The sequence below is a fragment of the Colossoma macropomum genome, unplaced genomic scaffold (assembly GCF_904425465.1).
Source record: "Colossoma macropomum unplaced genomic scaffold, Colossoma_macropomum, whole genome shotgun sequence".
In the NCBI taxonomy this organism is placed as follows: domain Eukaryota; kingdom Metazoa; phylum Chordata; class Actinopteri; order Characiformes; family Serrasalmidae; genus Colossoma; species Colossoma macropomum.
This window is the reverse complement of record NW_023494802.1, coordinates 36,647,770-36,658,989: the sequence shown is the minus strand read 5'-3', so window position 1 is coordinate 36,658,989 and position 11,220 is coordinate 36,647,770. Positions and strand designations below refer to the sequence as shown.

Genomic DNA, 11,220 nt, shown 5'->3' with positions numbered 1-11,220 from the left:
CTTTTCAACTTTGAATGTTTTATGTCCAGACACATTTATTTTTTGCAGTTCTGGTTCATAGAAACAGCCCTGTATAATATCACCATCATAACCTTTCAGTCTATAAACAGGCAGTTGTCAATGGATGCGCTCTGATATGGTGACAAATTCATGTGTATAGTTCTCCTCATAACCCTTTATAAATGGGTTTTAAACACAATAAATTCATTTTCTTTGGTCACATCGACAGGCTTCATTTTTATACTCCTATGATAACTGTTGTTGTACCCGCACATTATGTCTTGTAAAACATTAGAGTACCTTTTCGAATTTATAGCTGTTAGATATCGCCACATACAACTTTTTAGCGTTGTGTTAAAGCGTTATATGACGCTAGCCTTTAGTTCACTACCTGTAGCAAAATGCGTGATTTTGAAAATGTTGAAAAACTCTTTACCCATGTCAGTCTGTAGGTTTTGAGAAACTCTACCCTCGGCTAGTATGCATGCAAACACATTAGCGACTTCCAAACCTGACTTATTTTTTAACAATCAGGCCCATGCATATTTGCTTAACACAGCAATACATGTGAACATATATCACATGTCAACATAAATCTCTCAGGTGAGGCGGGGGGGGGTCATAAATCACTTGTCTGAAAGAAGGTGTATGATACATACTACTACTGCCTGAATATAAGCAAACCTTCTCCCCTTGACTCTTGTTTTCAGGCTAAACATAGCCTAAGTGCAATAAAATGCATCTCAGGGGTTAGGACCAGAAACTGAGAGACAGAAGCACAGACTGAGACTGGGTTAGTACCAGAGACTGAAAATGGGGCAAAACTAGAAAATGAGTTTAGAGCATGACTGTAGAGTTAGACTGGGGCAGAAGCAGAGTCTGAGACTGAGGCAGAAGTGGAAATTAAGACTGGATCAGAAGTAGAGACTGACACTTGGGCAGAAGCAGAGATTGGGACTGGGGCAGAGGCAGAGTTTGAGACTGAGACATGGATAGTGTCTGAGACTGGGGCAGAAGTAGAAACTGTGACTGGGGCAGAGGTAGAAACTGAGACTGGGACAGAAGAAAAGACTGGGACTGGGGCAGAAGTAGAAACCAAGACAGGGGCAGGAGAAGAGACTGGGACTGGGGCACAAGCAGAAACTGAGAAAGGGGCAGAAGAAGAGACTGGGACTGAGGCAGAAGTAGAATCTGAGACAGTGGCAGTAGAAGAGACTGGGATTAAGGCACAAGTAGAAACTGAGGCAGGAGCAGAAGCAGAGACTGGGGCATAAGTAGAAACTGAGACGGGGCAGAAGAAGAGACTGGGACTGGGGCAGAGGTAGAAACTGAAACAGTGGCAGTAGAAGAGACTGAGAGTGGGGCAGAAGTAGAAATGTTTGAGATTTGAGGGGTTACAGTTGGTTAATCTGTGTGTGTGTGTGTGTGTGTGTGTGTGTGTGTGTGTGTGTGTGTGTGTGTGTTAGTTCTTAAGGCTCAGTGGCTGCAGGGGGTGTTACAACAATAGAATATTTTGAGCAGTATCTTCAAAGTCACGCCCTCTTAGAACACACATACATATAAATCATCCACCCGTATCTCTCCATTACACTCTCGACTTCTCAACTTCACCAAACATGAAGCCGCAGGTCACTCTGGTGCTCATCTGCATGATTTTGTCTGGAGGTACAGAGTTACATATATTATGGGCAGATTTAATGCAATGAATTGTAGTTTATTAATTGATTATTATTACTGATTGTCATTGATTTATTCATTGTAAAAGGGCATTACAGTTTCGTTGTGGATGTTTTTCTGTGCAGAAAGCTTTTTCCTTTTGCTCTGTTGTTGTAATGCAAAATCATCAGTTAAAATTACTGTCTAAAATTCATTGTCAGTAATTGTTTTTATAATTACAAGTCAATAGTCAATAATTATTATTGAAAACTGAAAACAAAAAGTTAAGTGTGTTATTTTACTTTTAGTAGTTGTTTGTCTGTCTGTCTGTCTGTTTGTTTGTTTTAGCTTTCCATTTCACGACTTTGTGTGTTTACCTGTGAAGCTTTTCAGGCTTCAGCAGCACTGAAGTGTTTGAGGTGTGTCAACAAAGCGTGTCTTGCTTCAGAGTGTGGGGCTAATGAAGATCGCTGCTATACCGTACCAAGTGAGTCAGAAAGCTCAACCTCCCTGTCTCACTACTCTGCAGTTTACCACTCACAGTTACTGAGCTGGAGTCAACTTATGTGAAATGTTACAAAGAGCCAAGTTTAGCTCTGTAGTTGTATGAAATCAAGTGCTTCGGGGTTTTAGTATAAAACAGACAAATGTCATACACAATAAATAAAAAATAAATAAAGCACAAACACACACAGAGATTAGTTCAAAAGTCGATTTTCACTTGAAATCATCATGAAATACTTAAATAAATCACAATTGTATAGCAAACGAATACTAGAATTACATTACATAATTAGTACATAAAAAAAGATTGATGATCTGTTTCCTCATTTACCTCAGGCTGAACCATTTCATCAAATTTTACAGTATAATGTCACTGTCAGAATAAAACCATGTGTCTCCAATATGGTAGCTTTGCAAGAGAAAGGGAAACAATTCTTAACTTTCAATGTAAATTAATGGAGACATTTTTTTTTTTACACAATTTTGGGCCATTTTATTGATCCATTCATCAAGCGACCTTTAAACAAAATAAAAAGGGCAGTTGAAGTTTTAAAATGATGCCAAAAATGACAAATTATGTCAACAAAAATGCACAGTGAGCAATGATAAATGTTCCCTATTAGTGTTCTGAAGTGTGATGGCTGCTCCTAAGCAATAACAGGGAAGCATTAGAGTAATAATTATTTAGTTTAGTTTAGTAGAGTATAATTATTAGAGTACTCATTATTTCGATGAGGGGCTTTAAAATGTCTAAATGATTGTTAGTGAATTGAAAAACATTGTTTTTTCCCACTAAATTCTTCTTAAACTCTAATTCTTCTTATCTCAGCTTCAGTGTTTGGCTTCAGGCTCACTGGGAAAGGATGTTCAACCAAGGCAGATTGTGAAGTACAAGATGCTGCTGGGAAGATATCCTGCTGTAAGACGGATCTGTGTAACAGTGCTGAGGGGGTTAAGCTGAGTCTCCTCATGATGCTGGGGCCACTGATCTTCTCTGTCCTCTTCATCTGAACTCTCTGCTGCTCCTCTCTCAGTAGTTCATCTCTTACTGGAGGAACAGAAATATTATTACTGTTTGGAGATAGTTACGTAATTTCCCTGTTTTCTTGCTCAGCTGCACTCTGTGGTAATGTGTGTGTGCTTAATGATAGCTACTGTAAGAGCATTTCTGTAACCAAATGATCAATAAAGTTTATAAAGACTAAGAGGGGTGTACGCTTCATTGGTATTTGAATTGGAGAATTGATGAGATGTTCATAAAACTTCATTAGCAGATCGACTGTAACGAGTCTTCATTTCACTTATTAATTCAGTGACAATTTGTGATTCAAGCAACTGCATATGACAACTGTTTATGGACTTTAAGCAGATCACTGATGAGCTGTACTTCTAAGGGCCTGCTATCTTTAATTCTGGTGTGCAGTTGAAAGGTTAAACCTGTGGCCCCCAACTCAAGTAATACAGCCCCAAGAATCTGGCAACAAGAAGACAAGGATGAACAAGCTAATTAAGGAGGATGAGGACATATCTGAGCAAGACAGCAGTGAGAAATACTGACCTTACCTTACATAGGATGCATTAGTTTCTAGCATATTAACTATCATGATGATTTCACATTTAAGATAAAAGTTCATCAGTTCTCGCTTTATCCCTTGCTGGCCACCTTGTTTTTCTCAGCGTAGCATATAAATACAAAATAAGGGTAGGAAATGTAGAAAATGAAAAGGCATAGATTTTAGAAGTTATTCAGGAGAGATTTTAGCCTGTGACACATGCAGTAAATAACACCTAATTTATGGCTACAAGCAATTGACAAAAATAAAATTATTAAAAAAATAAATAATTGTGTAACAATACACCACATTATTATTATTATTATTATTATTATTATTATTATTAGTAGTAGTAGTAGTAGTAGTACAGTAACTTATTACTATTCTGTTCGCAGTTCACATGGCTCTGGTCTTGTCAGCAAACTTCATAAAGCAGAAGAGCAGCGCCATCTAGTGGACACAATGAATATTGATTATTGGCAATGAATACTGACATGGCGTCATGCTGTCCTGCACTCTGCAGTTCAGTGATTTGAATTCATTTGAGTTGAGTGAGTGACTCATTTAGCCTTACATAGTGATGATCTGTTGGCACTTACTGTTGTTTCTGTTTGCGAGTGTGATAATTAAAATTCTTGTACACATGGAAGTGAACACAGGTGGTTCATTCTACTACAGCAATGGCAGATGGTGTCCCACAACTCTGCAGCCATGAAATGAGCTCAAAATAAGAATCAAACACAGAAAGCTATCTGTGTATTCTTTGTTCTGTTTCTAACCAACAAAATTCTATGATCATGCATATTTAATGTTTATTTCAGTGATTTTATTCATGTTGTAAAATGTACTTTTTACATTATGATTTGCCAATTGGGTAAATTAGTTAATGAGCTGGATAGTAGTTATTTAGCTGGCTAACCTCAGCTAGATAAGCAAAGTAGAGAACTTTAGTATTTCATTTCCTAACAATATTATGTCCTCCAAAGATGACTATATTGGCTAATCGGTGAACTGTATTCCTTCAGCTTTTAGTGAGTCAGCTAGTTCTCTGTTTGATGAGATGATAATGTAGCTAAGTAAATAGTTATTTTGTATACAAATAGTCCATATTTTGAATTAGTTGTTCAGTTGGCAGTGTTACTACCCTTTCAACTTACTTTTTGCTACTATAATTTCTTACTTAATCATTTAAGTCTGAAGTGAGTGAATAGAGTAAATATTATATATTTCAGTTTTGTTTTTGGGGTGTAAATAGTGTTGTTTTATTGCGAGTTCCCAGAGTAAAAGCATTTATTGAACAACTGCTTAAAAAAAAAAATGCACTCCATGCCTTCCTCTTCTCATTTGCATACATCACGTAACATAACTGCGTACCACAACATCCCCCTTTCTGAAATAAAAGCTTTTTAATAGCTTAATTTCCTATCTCAGCTTAAATTTATGAATTCTAATAGGTTACTTTTGTTTTGAAAGTCAAAGGCCAAAACTAAACTACATACCTCCGTTTACACGTATGCAACATTTTTGTTTTTTTCCTAGAAAGTTGAGGTGGACTACCCAACTTTCGACTGAGTGTAAGGATTATTCTGCCCCAATGCTCACAGTTTTTCCAAAAGCACCTGCTGTCTTTCAGGTGCCTTGGAAGGTGGCGTTCTCTTTCTGGGTATCTTCTCTCTCCTCCAGCTGCAAAGTGAAGAGTCTCTGCAACAGGGTCTGGGGGAGGCGTGGCATCAGCTGGGTCTGGAGAGCTGGTAGACTGATCCTCTAGCAAGACTGCTGATTCGTCAGGTGCATCAGACACTGTCACTAGATGAGCTCTGTTTCTCCACAGGATACCCCTTGGTGTGTCTATGAGGTATGACCTGGGCTGCTTTGTTTTTGACAACACAGGTACTCTCTCTTTCATGTCCTTCACCCAAACATATTCCCCAGCATTCAAACATCTCAGATCACGAGCTGTATGTCTCTTGTTAAAGCTTCTCCGCCGCTGCCGCCTGTTCTATTGCTCTTTCACTTTGAGTTTGTGAAGATCTGTCCAGCCTGGATTTTAGTCGTGACAAACTGACTGGAATAGGAGTACGGATCTTCCTTCCCATGAGAAATTCTGAGTGTAGCGATTTGCTAGAGGAGTTGAGTGATACGCCATCAATGAAAGGTATGGGTCTTTTGCTTTTTTCAAAAAGGCTCTTTACAGTTCTCACTGCGCGTTCCACCTCGCCATTGCTTTGTGGAAACCGTGGGCTGGAAGTTTGATGTTGGAAGTCCCATTCCAAAGCAAACTTCCTGAAGCTCTCAGATGAGTACTGTGGGCCGTTGTCCGAGCGGATAACAGCAGCAATCCCATGCTGTGCAAAGATAGATCTGAAGTGGTTTTTTTTTTTAATTTTTACCACGATTTTCTCCCCAATTTAGTCGTCTCCAATTCCACCCCGCTAGCTAGGACTCCCCCAATCACAAGATGCTATCAACGCTAGGAGGGTGAAGGCTAACACAGGCTTCCTCCGAGACCTGTGAAACCAGCCACCGCTTTCTTTTCGAGCTGCCACTCATGCGACGTCACTGGACAGCTGAACGCGCTCAGAGGAAAGCACCAACCGCCAGATCTGTTACATCAGCATCGTGCTGAGTGAGTGATGGGGGGAGAAGGGCAGCCATCCCACCCACCCAGAGAGAGCGAGGCCAATTGTGCTCTCTCGGACTCCCGGCTACGGATGGCTGTAGCATCACCAGGGATCAAACTCGCGATCTCCTGATGATAGGGCCAACGCTTAGACGGTTGCGCCACTCGGGAGCAGATCTGAAGTGTTTAATTGCTGCTTCTGAGGAAGCCGAGTTGAGCTTTGCCACTTTAAAAATCTGGAGAAGTAATCCACCACGAGTAAGTACTGCTGATCTTTAAACTGAAAGAGGTCTGCTCCGACTTTGTACCAGGACAGATCTGGAAGTTCGGAATGGAGGAGTGTCTTTTTCAAGTTTACTCTCTTTTGCACGTCACAGTTCTTGATTTCATTGTTCAGCTGTGTACTTAGGCCCTGCCACCATACTAACTGTTTGGCCCTTTCTCTGCATTTTGTAATGTGACCCTCGTGTAGCTTTCTCTGGATATCAGCTCGGAGTGGTGGTGGTATTACTAATCTTTGCCCTTTTAGAAGCAATCCATTTACCACTGTGAGCTCAAAGGGCAAATGTAGTTGAAAGGTTTGTTCAATGAAAAAACTTATCTGACCATCCTTCAATGCAGAACTTCATCTTGATACCGGTATTGCCAAATTTCATCCAGTCTCTTTTCTGTGGCAGGTATACTAGCCATCACAGCGTCTAGATAGAGATGAGTTTCTTCTTCTAGCTTTTGGTCCCCTGTGCTTTTCACCAGAGCTCTAGAGAGCACACCTGCTGAAGCTATACTCTTACCAGTGACATGTGAGATTGTACACGAGTATCGCATTAGTCGCATTCGCAGACACAGTATTCGTCTAGGGTTTTTGAGCCTAGGAGACCAATGGTTTATGGTCTGTTTCTATGTGAAATGTGATGCCAGAAAGGAATTCTGAAAATCGTTCACATGCCCAGGTGTTGGCAAGGGCTTCCTTTTCACTCGAGGTCTAGTTTGCTCTGCTAAATGAGGCAGGAATTTCCCTAGGTGATTCCCCATGCCTAGGAAATGCCTAACCTCAACATTTCCTAATTCTGGCATGGTGGACACAGCTTGCACTTTGACTGGGTCAATGCTCAACCCTCACTGAGATGAGCTTGCAGATAAACCAGGTTCAGAGTTTATTGAACAGCTGCTTGAACAAACCTGCACTCCATGCCTTCCTCTCCTCATTTGCATAAGTCACGTAACATAACTGCATGCTACAACAGATAGCAGTAAAATAACCTGACTGTCCTGTCATTCATGTTCAGCATGTGTCGTAGCACATAAAGCCTTGGCAACACACAAAGAGCCTCATCCTATGCTGACTCCACCACATTCAGACTCCATCCTCCAACTCAATTCTTTCCGCTTCTCCTCCCAGCTCAAGAAATAATCCTAAGCTCAGTCGCCCCTCGTATCCTGTCAATTTATTGGTCAGGATGGAAATCTTTCCAGCGCTTTCATGCACTTCACAGCATACCATTCCCTTCAGACAATCTTTCAACAACAGCTGCTTTTCTCACATTTGACAGTTCGCACCTGGCCATTCACTCTTCCACCTTAAGAGTCTATTTAGCTGGGATCAACTTCTTCATAAAGCTCACCAACAGATCCAAACACACCACAGCTAACCACCCTCATATCTCACTTTTACTAAAAGAAATCCAAAGAAACAAACCTCACCTTCCACCTCATCAGCTGCCCTTAACCTCTGACATCCTGCACCATTGCATTCAGGCATTCCATGCTGGACTCTTCCCAAAGGCGATATCTACCACCTTAGAAGCCCTTTTTCTCCTCGCTTTTCTGGAATGTTCCGAATGTTCAGAATATACAGCTCAAACCTTCAACTCTGCTTTACATCCCTGCCTATCTGACCTAATTATACTAAACTCAGATCTTTAATATCAAACAAAGCAAAACAAACCAATTTGTTTGTAATGGTGGATGGCTGACCAGACTGAGGATGTGAACCCTGGCTGTCTGTCATGCTATATTTACAGGGCCTACCAGGTGAGCCACCACAGGTTTTGGGGACACAGAACCCAAAGGTACAGCAGATGGATGAGCTGAACAAAAGAACTTCAGCACCTGATGAATCCGGAGATCAAATCTGGGCCCTATTGGTGCTGCGCAAGCGCTCTATCGCTACACCACCGCAGTGCTGAAAAGAGCACCTTTATATGGGATAGCCCGAAAAGGTGGGAAAAGCTGTCCAAACTTGTAAACCCACCTATTTTTGTCAGGCACGAAAAAGAACAAAGCAAAACAGGGGAAAACTGGCTTTCTCAGATGTAGAGAGAAAATGAAGTAATTGGCCTTAAAAGAAGAACTACCCTGACCAACTGACCAGCTGCAGTTACAAAACCTTGTTAAAACAACAACTATTTCCAAACAACACTGCTGAATTCACACGCTGGGCAGAGATATGCATGTTCTTTGTTATGACTTTCCCATGTTCAGATGGTTCATACGCTGGTAGAAGATTTGTTCAGAGAAGTTAGTTCTTCTGTTAATAATCTAGCTAGGTTTAATATCCCTTCATATTTATTAACCCTCTCATTGAGGAGAGCTTAGAAACAACTTCCTTAAACACAGTGCAATACCAATCCATATAAACTCTGAAGCTAAAGAAATTGTTTTCTTAATAAACCTCCCCACTATTAGTGAAAACTAAAGGCCCTCAAATCCTTTTTAGTGAATACATTATTAGTCAGAACAAAAAAAAATGTTTATTCATTAAATATGAACCATTCTAACTGTGTCTAAAAGGACAATGCATTTAAAAAGTCACATTTTTCCTGAAACATCTTAATGTTCTGCCATTTCAACCAGTAAGACCGCACTGAGTTTTAGAGAAATGAAAGTAACCAGAAGACTCTGTCTCCATCCTGCCACACATCCTGACCACAGAGCAGTGATAAGTCTCTAAAGACACACCAGCAAGTAATTTGTATGTTATTTTCATCATTTATGTGGCACAGGCCAAAGAGGAGCTCAAACAGGCCAAAAGTAGTTGCTAATTATAATAGAAAAATACAGTTAGAAGAACACATCTGTATGCACTCCAGTCATTGAATGGATTAGTGAATTCCATCAGCAGCACAAGTGATCAGGTTTTGTATAGTAACCACAAGTACTGAGCTGCTTTCAGTTTCTGGTTTAAATGTGCACATTATAAAAGTAAGAGGCATAAAATTGTATTGTTGTATTTTTTAAATTATGATTATTTTAAAGTTAATATTTTTTGAAGTCAAATAAACCCTTACTACCCTGATGTTTAGCTCTATGTATAATGTTCAAAACAACAACAACAACAACAACAACAACAACAACAACAACAACAACAATAATAATAATGCACACTGTATGGTAATTTTGCTCTTTCAGTATGTATGGATTTATCAACATATGGAGAATACAACATTCATAGTGTAGAGATATGTTAATAGAAATTGAACTGAGACATGCAGATTATATATATATATATATATATAAATAAATAAAAAAATAAATAATCTATTATATTACACACACACACACACACACACACACACACACACACACACACACACACACTTGCAGAACACAGAGCTGTGGGTTTTTGCACATTACTGCTCATTTATTTATTTATTTTCTGTAAACTGTATTAAGATGACAATAAAAAGTAATTGAGGTTATCGATAATGACGCTGAGATGTCATGGGCTTAGAACTAGAAGGATCCATGTGCCTTTTTTATCAAAAGTGAGTGCATATGTTAATCATTACTGATGATTGTTGTGGCTGAGGTGAAATAATTAAAAAAAAAACTGTAGAGTCTGTCTTTTAATTTTTTTTTAAAAAGGTCCTTCTTTAAAAAGCCATATTATGCATTGTTTAAGATGGTAGATTAGAATCTTGTAATCAACTGTGTAGATTTTGTGCATCAGCCAGAGGTCATTCCCAACACTGACAAACACAGTTCTGTACAATGTGCTGGACAAAAGTCAAATGTTTCCTGAAATGTCTTAAATGTTGTCATTTCAACCAGCAAGACCGCACTGAGTTCTAGAGAAATTAAAGTAACTAGAAGACTCTGTCTCTATCCTGCCACATGTCCTGACCACAGTACAGTGGTCCGTCTCTAAAGACGTACACCAGGAAGTAGTTTGAATGTGTCATTGTAATCATTTATGTTGCACAGCTCAAACAGGAGCTCAAACAGGCCAAAAAGAAGAATAAGAATCACCCACTGGTTCATGTAAATATCTAAAAACTACTATACTTATAAAATTCTGTCCATAACAGTTCTGTATGTAGTTGATAATTAAGATACAGAAAAATACAGTTAGAAGAACACTTCTCTGTGCACTCCAGACATTGAATGGATTAGTGAATTCCATCAGTGCGGTTGGGCACATTGCTGTTCATTTTGCTCTTCTGTAAACTTTATCAAGATGACAATAAAAAGTCAGTAAAGTTTTTGTTAATAATGTTGAGATGTCATAGGCTTATTTCAAGTAGGTTGGCATATATGGCACATATGGCACAGGTCTGCCATGTGATGAACTGGTGACCTGTTCAAGGTGTTTCCTGCCTTCCGCCCAATGAACGCTAGGATAGGCTACAGCCCCCCCGTGACCCAGAAGGATAAGAGGTTTAGTGTGTGTGTGTGTGTGTGTGTTACCCCTGTCTCACTGACCTCTAATGGTCTTCACTGCTGAGTTACTTAACACTACATTTATTTACTGCTGTAACCTGATTAAAGTTAGTAGACCATCTGCTTTAAATGTAAAAACTCAACATGTTGTTCAATGTAAGGCTTTTGAAATGTGGCTTTAAAACCACAAGACTAAAGAATGCAGGTGATGTTGTAACAGTGGAGAGC

General features: G+C 39.5%; 1 protein-coding gene across 1 annotated transcript; it reads left to right on the top strand.

Annotated features, from left to right (window-relative positions):
• Positions 1–1,605: 1,605 nt before the first annotated feature.
• On the top strand, positions 1,606–3,188 carry LOC118823058 (toxin 3FTx-Psa1-like). The gene is made up of 3 exons (XM_036592438.1): positions 1,606–1,665; positions 2,042–2,143; positions 2,990–3,188. Exons 1-3 carry the CDS (start codon positions 1,617–1,619, stop codon positions 3,169–3,171), a joined length of 333 nt encoding a protein of 110 aa, XP_036448331.1. The 5' UTR covers positions 1,606–1,616; the 3' UTR covers positions 3,172–3,188.
• The last annotated feature ends 8,032 nt before the right edge of the window (positions 3,189–11,220 follow it).